We start from the raw sequence: 15,090 nt of genomic DNA on the forward strand, positions 1-15,090 counted from the left end.
TGTCTACACTGCATCTGCTAGATATACCCTAAACCTTTCTTTCTCCCTGTTCTTTGACTTCGAAGATGATGATTTGTTTATTTCGGCCATGTGAAAAAGACTGATGGTATCATGAGATATTGGATTCTGTACAGTACTTTTGGGCTCGTGCAACTGATGAGATGACTATATGAAATTGAACTTCTACTTTTAGGGGTAATGTCTTTCAACCCAAAAAAAACGATTTCGCTATGTAGGTGTACGGTAGTCTGTCGACAAGGCTCTCATATAAATGCTTTCAAAATCAGAATCAGAATCGCCCAGTTGTACGTCGATCTTGAGAATGCTTCTAATGCAAAGCGCTCAGACGTTGTGACAACCGGCTGTTTAGGCTCTCAGGTTTCGCTCAATCATATTTTCTCGGCAAATCCGTGCCTCTCGAGCCCCTCGGCGTCGGTATCCGGAGTAGCAACTGAAGATTGAGATTCGGCGAATTTCTGCGAGACCTCATCAAGACGGCCATATACCTTGGGCATGCGCCGGGGCTGGTTGGGTCCCGCTGCGGGCATCTGGTAGCCGCGTAGTCTATGAACTGTAAGTATAACAATTCAGCAATCTTAGGGTTGAATTGAACTTACCGAGGGCCATCGCCTGTAGGGTCTGGCAATTCAGGTTTGTACGCGCGATTGAATACCTGAACATCATCATCAAATGTACCGCGCTGAATGCTCTCGCGCACACCGGCAAGGAGACCGTCCAATACATGGTGGTTATGCATTTGGAGAAGTGCCCATGCAGCCATCTCCTTCGCGGCGAGAAGATGGTTGAAGTAGGCACGGTGATGTTTACGGCAGGCGTAGCATTCGCATGCCTCAACCAACGGCGAAGAATCCTTAGCATATTCGGACGACCAAAGGTCAATTCCAAGAGGCTGCGGCTCCCCACGATTTTGCACGGTAGCTGGAACAGGGAAGGCAAAATCTAATGCGATACCAGCATCTGAGCATGCTTGCAGGAAGGGAACAGTGAGCAGATCCGCACCAAGCGCAATCCCACGAAGGACCTCATGAGGGCTTGAGGGCTCGCTGAGCAGTAATCTGGGCAGGCTACCCAGGGACTTTGGGATATGGCTCAGAGAGGCCGACTCGTACAGCGCCAGTCCCGAGATGCGATCCCGGAATTCGCCCTCCAGATCATGCAAGTAGAGCGTCTGCTGCGCATTATCCAGTGGCAATACTGGTGCAAAGTACTTCGCCTGAGACCTCTGCTCGTCCGCCACGGATTTCCCATATAGCTGCTCCAGCGCATCGCGAGTATATGCATGCGTCCGGTCGACCATCTTTTCTCTCCTTTTCAGGCCCGGTTCTCTTCCAAGAACTAAATCCGCCAGACCGACGGCAATATCGGGCTTCAGTTTCTGCACCGCCTCTACATAGCGGTGCGCTTCGAGTTGCCGGAACCCGACAGAGGTCGAGATCGCAATGGAGGTCTCGGTATTGTTGGGCGGGCAAGGGATCGCGGGGAAGCGTCGCGCGCCCAAGACCGTGGTTGTATCATCCTGTGCACAGATAAACTTCCCCAGGGGCGACTCATGGACTGCGGCGGGGAAGTTATATAGCGGGGCAGGGTGTTTCCTCTCGATGACTGCTCCGAGCACCAGGAATGTCGCGTGTCAGTCATAACCAGTCCATGCCATGGCTTGGCAGCTAGGGCTTGGGGAGGGCACACATACAGTCTTCCAACCCAATATACAAACTGTTAATCGCAGTCTCTTTGCGCACCATGTCATGCGAGATGTGCGGCACAGCGCCCCGCGAGGTGAGCGGGACGTGGGCCGGCGTAGAGATCGTCTGGCGGCCGGCAAGGGCCAATTTGCCCACTCGCGGCGCCAGCACTGGCGCGGCAGAGCCTAGGGTGCTGAAGGTCATCTCATGGGGCAAGGAGAGCTCGGAATCCATGGCGGGCTGGGGTCATTGAGTGGCCATGCTGGCATGGAATCTGGCGATTTTATCGGGGCGGCAGAAAAAAGAGGTCCGGGGCCGAGTCCATTAAACACAGGACCCCGTTTACACCTCCAGCTTCGGGACCACCACTCTCTTTTCCTGCAGAAACGACGAAATCCAAAGCATTTGAGCTTGGAATTGAGCTGTTGTTACTCTAAGTCTCAACCATCCTCTCCATTTCGTCACACCAGCCGCCGGAATGACTGCCCCGTCGCTACCCACGTCCACGCGACGCGGAGCGCTCATCGTCGTGGAGGGCCTCGACCGCGCTGGCAAGTCGAGCCAATGCGAAATGCTACGAAACTACCTCGCTGAGCAAGGCCACGACGTGAAATATATTCGGTTTCCAGGTACTATAACTCGCGTTTTCCACTTACTATCGCATGATTCTAAATCCCGGTCCCAGACAGGACCACGCCCATCGGGAAGCTCATAAATAGCTATCTCCTCGGCTCCGCCAACCAAGACGACCACTCTATCCACCTTCTCTTCTCCGCGAACCGTTGGGAGATCGCCAAAAGCATCGAAGAAGACATTGCCGCCGGCATCACCGTTATCGTTGACCGCTACTCATACTCTGGCGCCGTGTACTCGGCCGCGAAAGGCAACCCCACGCTCTCGCTGGAGTGGGCCTGGCAGCCGGAGATCGGGCTGCCGCAGCCCGATCTCTGCCTGTTCCTCAATATCTCCGCGGAAGAGGCTGCGAAGCGCGGCGGGTTCGGCGCGGAGCGGTACGAGAATGAGGGTATGCAGGCCCGCGTGCGGGAATTGTTCCGCGCGCTGTTTGAGCGACAGAAGGATGTTGCTGTAGTTGATGCTGGGAGAGCGCTCGAAGAGGTCTCGCGCGATATTCAGGCTGCTGTGTCGGGCTGTGTTGCGCGGTTGGATGCTGCTGGGTCACTCAGGACGTTGGGCCCGCTTGCCAACTAAGTGGTCCGGATGGATAGATTAATCTTAATATACCAGTGCGGTGCTGGCGCATTTGCATATCATTCAATGATTTCAGCGTCGTCCCACTCGCTGTCTTCGACGACGATCTCTAGTCTGGAGGGTGGTGGAGGCGATCGATTTTGTTGTGTGCCATACTCCGAGTCTGACTCTATGTCGACTTCCTCGTACCAGCTGTCATTCAGGAGGGAGTCGTTAAAGGGCAATGTGTACCCTGGATCTTGGGAGTGCTGGGGCGGCTCAGCAGAAGCTTCTCGTACAGCGGCGGCTTGCTCCTTGCTTGAGGATACCTTTGCAAGTTCTTTGCCATGGCGCTTCTCCTTCCTCCGAAGAATTTTGCGGACGTCCTTCTCGGCTCGATTGCGAAGGCTCAACTCCTGCATCATTACCGGCCAGGAGACGGCCTTTTCGCAGGTTGGACAGGCTCCACTCGTCGGTACAAGGTTATATAGATCCCCCGCAACCTCGAGGAATCTCTTCGAGAGGCATAGAATATGGTTTGTACCGCGGCAATGCGTTTCTGGACACACCACAATTTGTTCAGTATTGGGGACGACCGAAGCCCTGCATACTTGGCATCGTAGGTCTTCCGCGTCCTCCAGGAGGAAGATCGACTTCTCCAAATAATCTTTAAGCTTGGAATAGTCTACTGGTAGACCGTTGATGCTACCGACTGCCGCCTCTTTGCTGCCTTGCCCTGGACAGTCCCCGTCGAGGATGGTTTTCGTCTCAGGGAGAGGCAAGTTGACACGTTCATTCCAGATCCTCCAGACACGATAAACATCCGCGCGGAAGAAGCGTATGCGCAGGGGCCAGCTAGCAAAATAGGTTGAGCGAATCAGCGAGTGCAGATCTTCCAAGTGCGCCGTCAAAGACCTCCTTGATCGCGAGGCTCGCGGCTTCGCCTTCTCCGTCTTCGGATTGATAATGGCTTTGGATTGAGACCCCAACTCTCTCTCGTCTCCTAGCAAATGCCGTGACTTTTCCGGGTGCTGCCAGGCCCATCTATACACACATGAGTACGGAGGATAGACAATGGCCCGCCGCAGTCCACTGCACCAACTTACTCGAACTGCAGCGCCCCAACACGACTCATGAACCCCTCGACAACCAGCGCGATTTCCCATGGCCGCAATTTGTCGCGCGAAGTCCGCTTGGCCCCACCTTTGGCGTCTCCATTGTGCTGGGGCAGTCGTCTGATCGGGTTTGGCGTCGAGCCGATATAGAGCGAGGCGTGCCTAACGGTGGAACGCAGCAGATAGCAGCAGTAGTAGGCGGGGATGGGCTTGGGTTCCTCCTGCACGTCCATAGTTTGGGCAGGTAAGAAGCGGGCTTTCCAATTCGTCCTCTTTTTAACTTGGTGGTTGGGGGATTTTTTTTCATTACTCGGTACATGTTATTGTACTCGGTACGAAGTCATCGGGGACGGAGACTGTCACATGGGCCCTCCGGTAAACAATGCGATCACATGACGCGTTGGGTCCGTACATTACTGTAGAGGACTGGCAAGACAAATCAGAATGAAATGGCTCACGAATATGAATCCACTATAGGTACTGCTTGCGATGCATGATGCTTAGCACCATGGGAATTCCCTTGTGATTCTTAAGCGACCTCTAACCCCTTTTTGGAGCGAAGGAAGGACTAGACTCGGCGGCGGATAGCGTCGACGTCGCATCAAACTAGATCGACAAGATCTGCCGAGGATTGGGCCTAGCGGATGGCCACGGTCACCGTCATTCCGGGCGGGAATCTCAATTGCGGAAGTCACCGACATGGAAAGTCAAAAGGCAGTAGTGTGGCATCGAAGCAAATCGTCTTATTTATTATGCTCACGTATCCTTATATTCTGACCACCGCCGACCAACGCGCCAACGCCCAAACCGAGAAGAGTTCATTACTTGGATATCTTACAGCATATGTATTACTGTACTTTGTTTTAACTTTGGGCCCAGGATGAATTCCCAATATGAATTCAGCTACCGTAGAGAGTTGATGTGTCACAAGGTAAGGTAGAGAGGGAGCCGCCGTAATCCTCAGACAAAAAAACACACGCTTGGGCCCAGGACAAAGTAATCAGACTCGAAAAGCAGAGGAGGCTTATACGATAAGGCCCCGTTTGCGTCGACGATGGGTGACGGTATAATTACCGCATTCAGTACAGGACCGATATTACCGAGATTACATCTCCCGCGGTCTCCGCCAGGCACGGGGACCCGAAGACCCCCGAGTTTCCCCTAATTTTCAGGTTCCCACAAGGGTCTAGCCGCATGGACCTGCCCATTGATACCATATATTACTATACATGACCGTACCATACCGTTCGCTACCGCGGTCAAGGGATCCCGACTTGAGGTCGACTACTGTAACTAGTTAACTCGGGCAAGTCACCCCCAGTTTACCCAGTGGAGCGGAGTCCTAAGGCCCCAAGTCACTAGCAGGTTCCTTTTGGCCGGGCCCAACACGGCCGAGTGACCTCCACACTACCTTCCACCAGTTGGACCTGCGGACTGTACTGCCGTGCTGCACATAATCCCATTCCTCCACTATCAAATCCATCCTTCTTTCCTCTGCGCCTTTCCTCCCCCCCCCCCTCCCCCCAAAACCTCCATCGGCCTTTTCTCGCTTGCTTCCTTCTAATCTCTCCCTCCTTTCATCCCTTCCCTTCCTGGAGGACTCACTTGCAACTCAGGGAATAGGAATTCTTTTTCTTTCGGATATCGCAGGACCTCCATCCCGCCCTTGCTCTCCGATTCCATCGTCCACCCTTCATACCCTTCCAATGCGCCCGTCGCGCCACAAGTGACTTCTTCCCTCGGTACTCGATCAGCCACGCGCAGGCCGCTTTCCCAACCCCACCGTCTGCCAGGAATTCGACAACTCTCAGAGATGGTGGCTCCGGCCTCGACCGTACCCAACACCATGGCTGGTCATTCTTCCATGGGCCATCAGCCCACCCGCTCGTCCAGCATCCACCCGTCGCATTCCCATAATGTGCCCTTGAGCGCCCGTCGATCAGCGCCCTTAGACCTGTCGACCGTCGAGCGCCGCGGCCAACCCAATGCTCCCCGCGAGCCGTCCAAGCGCATCCGCCCTCATGGCTTGCCCGAGGCCCCAACTTTTCGTCCAACAGAAGAGGAATTCAAGGATCCCGTGGCGTACATGCGGAAGATTGCGCCGGAAGGCAAGAAATATGGAATTTGTAGAGTGATTCCTCCGGAGAACTGGCAGCCTTCTTTCGCGATTGATACCGAGGTAGGTCTCCGGTGCCCGTGTCGCAAATCCTGCTTCGAGGGTTGGCCGGGGGCGAGTCTGGTGCAACTGGCCTTGCCGCCTCTTCTACCCTGCCCCTGTCGTCGTTCTTTTCTTTTCTTCTTCGTTTTTTGTTGCTAACCTTTGGGATGTCTTTGTACAGCGATTCCACTTCAAAACCCGTCGACAGGAACTCAACTCGGTCGAAGGAGGTATGGCCCCACGTTCAGCCAATGTTGCTGCCGGTGGAGTCACTCCGCAGCGCGGTTCTAACCTGGACTCTAATTCAGGAAACCGCGCCAACATGAACTATATCGACGGGCTTGCCATGTTTCACAAGCAGCACGGGACGAACTACAGTCGATTACCGAGTGTTGACAAACGCCCCTTGGACCTCTACAAGCTCAAAAAGGCGGTAGAGGTCCGAGGCGGGTTTGAATCAGTCTGTAAAACCAAGAAATGGGCCGAAATTGGTCGCGATCTCGGCTACAGCGGAAAGATCATGTCCTCTCTGTCCACATCGCTCAAGAACTCCTACCAGCGCTACTTGCAGCCGTACGAAGAATATCTTGCCCGCGCCAAGCCTGGTGTTCAGCAGCAGCTCGAGCTGGAACACGGTGGCCCTTACACCCCGTCTCCACGTCAGTCGCCCATGACCAAGAAATCAGGATTCGAAGAGAACGGAACCCCGTCAAGGACCCGCGATGATACCCCTACCATGCGCATGGTACCTGCCATGAGTACCCCCATGGAAAAGCCCATTGATAAGCCCACCCCGTCCGTGGAGCCCACCCCCCCCCCTTCGCCTGACCCCCTCCGGCTTTACTCCTGTAAATGTTGGCGCAGGTGGTTTCACTGCCGTGAATCACTCTCCGGCCTTTACTCCAGTTAACAACGGTCCGTCCATCAAGCATGAAGGCGAGAACGGCACATCAACACCCAGAAGCGTTTCCGAACATCCCTCTCACTTTACGCCCGTGCCAAACGGCCAAGCCGGACAACCTGTGAAGCGTGCCATTAGTCCTGAAGAGAGTGGTTCGCAGGCGGAAAATGGGGATGATGGGGGAAGTGGCCGACGCAGCAAGCGCCTCAAGAAAGGTATCATTTGCAACTGATTATGCTCAATGAATCCCTCTAATTTCAGTGTTGATAGATATGCCTCCAACCGTGGCAGGTTCACACATGTCCCTCCTCCGCCCAGCACTACCCAAGGCCCGCAATGGTGTGCAACGAACCGGAGATGTAAGTTTGAGTCTCTGCTGGTGGACTTGCGCAACAACAGAAATACTGATTTCCCTAGAAATGCCAGTCTTGTGGAAAGTCGGACGATCACTCAGCGATTCTGGTTTGCGACAGCTGTGAGCTCGGCTATCACACCGTTTGCCTTGACCCTTCTACCACATCGCCCTCCGACCATGACTGGCATTGCCCGAAATGCCTGGTTGGTACCGGGGAGTTCGGTTTTGAGGATGGCGGTGTCTACTCGCTAAAGCAGTTCCAAGAGAAGGCCAATGAGTTCAAGAAGCGGTACTTCGCCTCAAAGATGCCATTTGATCCGGTCCTCAACACCCACCGACGGGAGACTGAGGACGACGTTGAGGCTGAATTCTGGAAGTTGGTGGTGGATCTACACGAGACGGTTGAAGTCGAATACGGCGCGGACATTCACTCAACTACCCATGGCAGTGGCTTCCCAACCATTGAGCGCAACCCCCTCAGTCCATATTCGTCTGATCCATGGAACTTGAATGTCCTTCCATTCTACGGCGATTCGCTCTTCCGCCACATCAAGTCTGATATTTCTGGCATGACTGTGCCTTGGGTCTATGTTGGAATGTGCTTCTCAACTTTCTGCTGGCACAATGAAGATCATTATGCGTATTCGGCGAATTATCAACACTTCGGTGCTACCAAGACCTGGTATGGAATTCCTGGCGCTGACGCCGAGGCCTTCGAGAACGCCATGCGGGAGGCAGTCCCGGAGTTGTTCGAGGGTCAGCCCGATCTTCTCTTCCAACTTGTGACATTGATGCCCCCTGACAAGCTGCGCAAGGCTGGTGTCCACGTCTATGCAGTCGACCAGAGAGCTGGTCAGTTTGTTCTCACCTTCCCTCAGGCATACCACGCCGGGTTCAATCACGGATTCAATTTCAACGAGGCTGTGAACTTTGCACCTGCTGACTGGGAGCCTTGGGGCGCCATGGGAGTTGAACGTCTTCAAACCTTCCGCCGACACCCTTGCTTCTCTCATGATGAACTGCTTTTCACCGCGGCAGCGCGAGATAATTCAATCACAACCGCGAAATGGCTAGCCCCCGCGCTTGAGCGAACCTGCAATAGGGAACTGGCTGATCGAGCATCGTTCCTAGCTCGCCACAGAGACATAGCACCTCATAACTGCGGTCTCAATGCCAAACCCCCAACAGGTGATTGTCAGCTTAAGTTTGTAGTGGAGGAGGAAGACGTTCCGGAGGAGGATTACCAATGTCAGCACTGCAAGGCCTACACTTACCTCACTCAGTTCCGTTGCCACAAGTCAGGCAAGACACTCTGTCTACTACATGCAGAGATCTACGACTGTTGTGGTGAATCCCCTTCGCAGAAGCTACTCGGGTCTGGCCATACCCTGCGCTACCGCATGAGTGACGACGAACTTAAGTCGGCAGTGCAAAAGGTCCAGGACCGAGCCAGAATCCCGGAAATTTGGGGAGAGAAGCTCGACAAGGCCTTGGAGGACGAGCCCAAGCCCCAGCTTAAGGCTCTCCACAATTTGCTCAGTGAAGGTGAGAAGATCCCATACCACCTGCCTGGCCTCCAAGATCTTGCGGCGTTCGTCCAGCGTTGCGATAAATGGGTTGAGGAAGCAAACAACTACATCACCCGGAAGCAGCAGAACCGGAGAAAAAACGAGAAGGCATGGCGCAAACCCGGCTCCAAGGCGGCGCAGCTGGACGATCGCGACCGAGAAGTCCGCAAAGTGGAGAACATCTACGCCCTTCTGGCAGAGGCTGATAAACTTTCCTTCGACTGTCCACAGATGGCGGCCCTGGAAGAGAAAACCCGCGAAATCGAGAAATTCCGCCAGGACCTTAACGTTGCCCTGATGAACCCGCATGCACAATCGACCCAGGATATTGAGGAGCTCGTTGAGACTGGCCGAAACTTCAATGTCGAAATCCCGGAGGTGGAACATCTAGAGAAAATTCATCAACAAATGAAGTGGACCGAAGAGGCTTCCCGCAGACGGGAGCAATATCTCACCCTCAAAGACTGCCAGGGGCTGGTTTCCTCCGGAGAGCAACTTGGCCTTGGCGACAGTAACGAGCACTTGCTTCATTTCAAGGAACTTAGCCGCCATGGCGAGGCCTGGGAAGCTAAGGCTAAGGAACTGATGGGTGTCGAGGCCGTTCACTACCAACAATTGGAGGCCCTCTCCGCGCAGGCATCTCGTTTCCCAGTATCCCCCGACACCCTTGCTGCTGTGGACGCTATCTTGACCAAGCAACGGGAGGCACAGAAGCGGATCCAGACTCTGTATGAGAAGAGCAAAGACCCTGAATTAGGGAACCGCCCAAAGTACAAGGACGTCCGTGAGCTCACTGAGTCTCTGGAGCAGCTCAACAGTCGCCCGATTGGTGCGATTGACCTGGAGCGTGAGCAGAAACGTCACGAGGATTGGATGAGGAAGGGCAAGAAACTTTTTGGCAAGGCCAATGCTCCTCTGCATATCTTGAAGTCTCATATGGAGTACGTGGAGAAGCGAAACTCCTACTGCTTCGATCTAGAGGATAGCTATCGACCCCCTGTTGAACCGTCGTCACGGGATAACACCCCGGATGGGTTGCTGGAGAACCCTGCTCCCAACATGTGGGGACCGAAGTCGCGGAAGCGTGATGTCTTTTGCATTTGCCGTCATTCAGAAGCTGGAATGATGATTGAATGCGAGGTCTGTCACGAATGGTACCACGGCAAATGCTTGAAGATTGCCCGCGGTAAAGTGAAGGAGTTTGACAAGTATACTTGCCCCATCTGCGACTGGCGACAGAAAATTCCTCGCGATGCCGCTCGTCCTAAGCTGGAAGACCTGCTGGATTGGCAGGCAGAGATGGCAAGTCTGCCGTTCCAGCCTGACGAGGAAGATGTCTTGGAAAGTATTATCAACCAAGCCACTGCATTCCGTGATTTCCTGCATGGATTTACCAATGCTGCTTGCACAACCACGGAGGAAGTGCCAACCTTGATCTTCTATCTGCGAAAGATTGAAGGTGCCGAGGTGCTTCTGGCTTACGAGACGAACTTCTTCCGACAGGAGATTCACAAATGGGCGCCTGTTGCACCGGAGCCACCACCTATTCTCGAGCAGTCTCTGTCAACGCGCAAGCCACGGCCGACCAAGCAGCAGAAAATAATGGCCCAGCTCGGCGTTGAGCGTCCCGAGGATCTCCCAGAGCACCTCCGCCTAAAGCACATAAGCACGGGTAAGCGGAAGTCGGTCGATGCCCAGGCGACCCGGACCACATCTCTGCAGCCAGCGCCGTCACCTTCCAGCAACGCACCCCCAGCAACGGGGCCAGCATTGACTCCGATGGCGGATTCCAATGCGGCGTCGTATCCTTTCTCTGCCAACTACTCTCTGCCTGCAAGCGTCTCCACTCCCGCCTTTGCGCCGACCTCCTCTTCCGCATTCTTGCCTGCTGCTGCTGCCTCTGATTCTCCCTCGTTCCTCCCCCGATCACCCACGCCTCCCCCGAGCCTGGAACCTTCTCTCTTTAGCCCTCCTCGCTACGGTCGTGACTCTCAGTTCGCGAGCAGCAGCCCTCGCCAAAACTTGGATGACGTCTTTGCGGATCTCACGAACCAAGAAGATGTCGAGCCCGAATCCGAGCCCATAGAGAACCTTCACGCCATTGAGGCTCTTGAAGTCCTCAATGCCAGCAATGGCAGCAGCCGGGCGCCATCCCCAAATGATGATACGGCTCAAAGCGGCGAAGTACAGGCGACCAGCGCCCCCGCTGCGGAGACGACCGAGCACCCCGACTCGGAGCTTTAATTCCCTCTTTGTATTGCCTATCCTCGAATGATTTTCTTTTCTCAGTATTTCTCCCGGTGTCTCCGACCTGCTCGAATTCATCTTTTCTTGATGTTCTTTCTACTTGCCCGAGTGATTCTGTTTCATTCTCCTCTCAAATGCGGCGTGATTACACTTGCCAAGGGTGTATTAACTACAAGGGGTTCGGTGCCAGGACCCGGCGAATGTCTGTGGGTTTCGTTTTGATTTTCTTGTCCAGCGCTTTACTTTACTCGAGGGTACTCTGTTTAACTTACCTTTTCTACCCCCTTATCTCCATCTCTTCGATTCTTTGTTCCTGTTTTCTAGGTTCCATTTTCTATGCCAGTTTCAGGCCATGTTTTGATTTGTCATGACTGAGGAGGCAGTCTGGATTTGATTTCGATGCGTTCAGGTCCAGCTTGCTGTTGCCAGTCATCGACTATGTGTAATTCTAGTTGAATGCAGTCCTTGTCAAACCAGCGACCCGTTTTCTTCTGGTCTCTCTTCTGGTCCCTCTTCAACGGGGGACCCAGTCCCAGTACGCCGACAGCGCAGCTTGCCCACCCGTATGAATGAACAGCACATTCACCTCGTCCAGGGTGTACTTCTGGGAATACTGTGTCATCTCGTCGCTCATCACCCAGTGCATCATCCCCCTGGCAACCTTGGCTGTGTACACCGGGTCCAAAATGACACCTTCCGACTCCGCCATCGCGGATAGCAACCTGTTGACCTCCGGGTCGACAACTCCGTAGGCTTCCCCGACAAACCGATCATCAAGTTGCACATCGTCCATGGTGATATCCCGCTCCGCATCCAGACCAATGAGCTCTCCCGCCCGGCGCGCAAATCTGAGCACTCGCTCCTCATGATGGGGCCGCGGCTTCGTAGGCGAGTTCAGAACGCCAATGACGTTGCGCGGCGCCACCGCCGATTCCCCGCGCAGCTTCTCCTGTAGTTTGAAGCCGGCTATCAGTCCGCCGACGGTACTCCCGCTCCCGCATGCGACGAAGATGTAGTCGAATCGGCCGGACCCGCCGAGTGGTGGTCCTTTTGCCTCCTGCGACGCAATCTCCCAAGCCGCCCGTGCATACCCGAGGCCGCCGAGTGGATGGAGACTCGCGCCGCCGGGGATCCAGTACGGGCGCTCGCCGCATTGTCTCAGTCCTGCGAGGACCGGGGATGCATCGCAGGTCTCTGCGCGGTGCTTGTCGTATCGGCGAATCTCCACGCCCAGAAGTTCGGTTATCTGCACGTTGCCCAGCCGTCGGAAGTAGGACTTTTCCGTGCTGGCCCTGTGGCCACCGCCGGCGTCTTGATTGAGCAGGACGAGAGCTTTCAGGCCTAGCTTCCGGGCGAGCGCGGCTACTTGCACCGTGTGGTTGCTCTGCATGGCGCCCTCGGTGACGAGCACGGTGGCCGGGCCGTCGAGTTTCTGGGCTGTTGGGTGGAATTCATGGTAGTGGTGGGTTGGCGTTGGCGAGAGGATGTCCGGGACGATGTACTCCAGCTTGCGGTATTTGTTCCCTGCACAGGCAAGTGGTGCGCCGTGGTCTTCGCGCTTGGCGAAGACGGAGATCCGGGGTAGGGTTGCGGGGTGATTCTGGGGGGATGAGAAGGTGGGGAGGGGATGGATGGGGGAGGGGTGAGGGTAGAGGATGGGGTGGCGGGGGATCTGGGCGAAGATTTCCGGGAGTGGGATGGACATCCTGCCCGTCATGGTTGCGTGTGTTGTATGTCAATGTTGGTTGGGGGTGGAGAAGTCATGCCTTATGAGCTCTCCCGGCGTGAGAATGCCGGATGGGGAGGAGCAGCGTGGGGTCTGTCGGACGGCGATCCTTTACTTAGTCGCATCCGCGAGTAGGTAACTCCATTGGCGGTAGAGGGTAGAGGGTTTAGGTATCGAGTATAAATGCTTGAAGACGATCGTTAGGGCTATCTAGCATATTTCGAAAGCGCTGACGTGGGGTTAATATCGTGTTGGTAGTACAAACGATTCGTATACAACACCGTCGAAGTATATAGCAAAGCTGTGAAGATGATAACGATTGCTTCTTCTTTTCGGGCCCCAGATCTCTCAGGAGCCTTTGAGAGGTAGGATACGCGTCCCTCTGACAGTTTCCGCTCACCCTATCAAAACCGGATTATACTTCTATTTTCACTAATATACGTCGAGCTTGCAACGCCCGTGGCTTTTCTCATTGGCCAGTGTCCTCAGGCCAACATCTGCCGTGGAAAAACACGCGCCGTCTTCTCCTCGACCACCATGTCGCTGCTCCAATTCCTCCGACAAGCTCGCCAGGTGCATCTCCAGTACCTTGCGGGGGCCTTGCCCGAGCCGCCCATCTACGTGCTGGGCAATCCCTCCGCCGACCTGGACTCGATCGTCGCCGCGATTGTGTACTCCTACTGGGCCAACAACCGCCTCCCAACCACCACCCCGCGACCCCACGTGCCTCTCCTCAATCTCCCCAATGTGCGCGCCGGCCCCGATCTCTGCCGGCTGCGGCCAGAATTCGTCACTGCGCTGTGGTTGTCCACAAATGCCCCTCCCCTGCGGCCCGACGAGCGCTTCGATAACATGTCCGAGTCCGCGGGGAAGCTGCTCGGCGAGCATCTCGTGACCGTGGCGGACTATGCGCAGAGCCTGAGGGAGTCATCCACGAACAAGAAACTGCTTGCCGATGCGGTGATGGTCGATTGGAATGCGATGCAGGAACGCGTGGAAGGGAAACGAGGCTACGGGTCGGTGAGCGGGCTGGAGGAGGTGACCTTCCGCACGGTGGGGTGTATCGACCACCACGTCGACGAGCACTTCGTCCCCCGGCCGAATGACCTCCCACCCAGCCAGCCGTTCATCATCCAGCCTGGCCCGGGCTCATGCTCATCCCTGGTCACCCACGAGCTCTGGAAACGCGGTTTCTGGTCCACCAGCCCAGAAGCGGCCGCGGAGATCGCGCAGGTCGCCAAGCTCACTCTGGCCCCCATCCTCATCGACACGTCAAACCTGACTGCCGAAGGAAAGGTGAAGGACGTCGATGTCCAGTCTGTGCACTTCCTGCGCCAGTCGGTGGCGGCGGTGGCGGCGGCGACGGCAAATTCCACATGGGATATGGAGGCATTCTACGAGCAGATCCACGATGCGAAGAACAACAGTCTGGATCTGCTGAACCCGGAAGAGATCCTGGACCGTGATTACAAGGACTGGACTGAGACAACCCAGTCCACGGCACAAACTGTCAAGCTCGGGTTTTGCTCGTCCGTCAAGCCCATTCGCTGGATCATCCAGAAGGCTGGCGGGCCTCAGCAGTTCTTGGAAGTCGTCCGCAAATTCGCGGCCACGGAAGATAAAGAGCTGGATGTGGTGGTTGTAATGACATCTTTTACCTCGGCCGAGAATGAGCATGCTCGAGAACTCTTCATCTGCGCATCGCATGACAGCGGCAGTGCAGTGGACGGCATCAAGAAGTTCATCACGGATTCGACCTCACTTGGCCTCATGGAGTGGACGCCCCTGGATGGGGAGTGTGTTGACCTGGTTGATGCCGATGTTCGATCTACGCTGAATGGAGACAACGGGGCCTGGAGGCACCTGTGGGTGCAGACGAATGCCACCGCAAGCCGGAAACTAGTGGCACCCATGTTACGGGATGCAGTCGCAAAACTATAGTGTAGAACGACTCTACTACGAAAGAAATGAATGGACGAAAACTCCCGAGCCATGAGGATATATGAACTTGAATGCCACATGCATTTCTCGAGAGACTCCAATTATTCCGAAACTCATACACCAACCTCAGGAGCAAATATGTCTGTGGAAAGAAAAAAACACGGGAATGCAATATATGCGATGCTCCA

At 55.1% G+C, this 15,090-nt stretch overlaps 6 protein-coding genes across 6 annotated transcripts; 3 read left to right on the forward strand and 3 right to left on the reverse strand.

The window, feature by feature from the left end:
• Window positions 1-389: 389 nt before the first annotated feature.
• N7482_002701 (tRNA-ribosyltransferase family protein) lies at window positions 390-1,937 on the reverse strand (the record flags this gene model as incomplete). The annotated part of the gene is made up of 3 exons (XM_056684826.1): window positions 390-564; window positions 618-1,623; window positions 1,712-1,937. The coding sequence occupies 3 exons, from the start codon at window positions 1,935-1,937 to the stop codon at window positions 390-392; spliced, it is 1,407 nt and encodes a 468-aa protein (XP_056548432.1).
• A 244-nt stretch (window positions 1,938-2,181) lies between these two features.
• On the forward strand, window positions 2,182-2,912 carry N7482_002702 (bifunctional thymidylate/uridylate kinase; the record flags this gene model as incomplete). Its single annotated transcript, XM_056684827.1, has 2 exons — window positions 2,182-2,332; window positions 2,389-2,912. The coding sequence occupies 2 exons, from the start codon at window positions 2,182-2,184 to the stop codon at window positions 2,910-2,912; spliced, it is 675 nt and encodes a 224-aa protein (XP_056548433.1).
• Window positions 2,913-2,971: 59 nt separating this feature from the next.
• N7482_002703 (structure-specific endonuclease subunit SLX1) lies at window positions 2,972-4,239 on the reverse strand (the record flags this gene model as incomplete). The annotated part of the gene is made up of 2 exons (XM_056684828.1): window positions 2,972-3,935; window positions 3,998-4,239. The coding sequence occupies 2 exons, from the start codon at window positions 4,237-4,239 to the stop codon at window positions 2,972-2,974; spliced, it is 1,206 nt and encodes a 401-aa protein (XP_056548434.1).
• A 1,580-nt stretch (window positions 4,240-5,819) lies between these two features.
• N7482_002704 (uncharacterized protein) lies at window positions 5,820-11,232 on the forward strand (the record flags this gene model as incomplete). The annotated part of the gene is made up of 5 exons (XM_056684829.1): window positions 5,820-6,185; window positions 6,346-7,012; window positions 7,071-7,280; window positions 7,336-7,424; window positions 7,483-11,232. 5 exons carry the CDS (start codon window positions 5,820-5,822, stop codon window positions 11,230-11,232), a joined length of 5,082 nt encoding a protein of 1,693 aa, XP_056548435.1.
• Window positions 11,233-11,749: 517 nt separating this feature from the next.
• Window positions 11,750-12,952, reverse strand: N7482_002705 (1-aminocyclopropane-1-carboxylate deaminase/D-cysteine desulfhydrase; the record flags this gene model as incomplete). Its single annotated transcript, XM_056684830.1, has 1 exon — window positions 11,750-12,952. The coding sequence occupies one exon, from the start codon at window positions 12,950-12,952 to the stop codon at window positions 11,750-11,752; it is 1,203 nt and encodes a 400-aa protein (XP_056548436.1).
• A 546-nt stretch (window positions 12,953-13,498) lies between these two features.
• Window positions 13,499-14,902, forward strand: N7482_002706 (putative exopolyphosphatase; the record flags this gene model as incomplete). The annotated part of the gene is made up of 1 exon (XM_056684831.1): window positions 13,499-14,902. The coding sequence occupies one exon, from the start codon at window positions 13,499-13,501 to the stop codon at window positions 14,900-14,902; it is 1,404 nt and encodes a 467-aa protein (XP_056548437.1).
• Window positions 14,903-15,090: the final 188 nt, after the last annotated feature.

Source organism: Penicillium canariense, assembly GCF_028826845.1.
Source record: "Penicillium canariense strain IBT 26290 chromosome Unknown utg000001l_segment0_segment0, whole genome shotgun sequence".
NCBI classification, from domain to species: domain Eukaryota; kingdom Fungi; phylum Ascomycota; class Eurotiomycetes; order Eurotiales; family Aspergillaceae; genus Penicillium; species Penicillium canariense.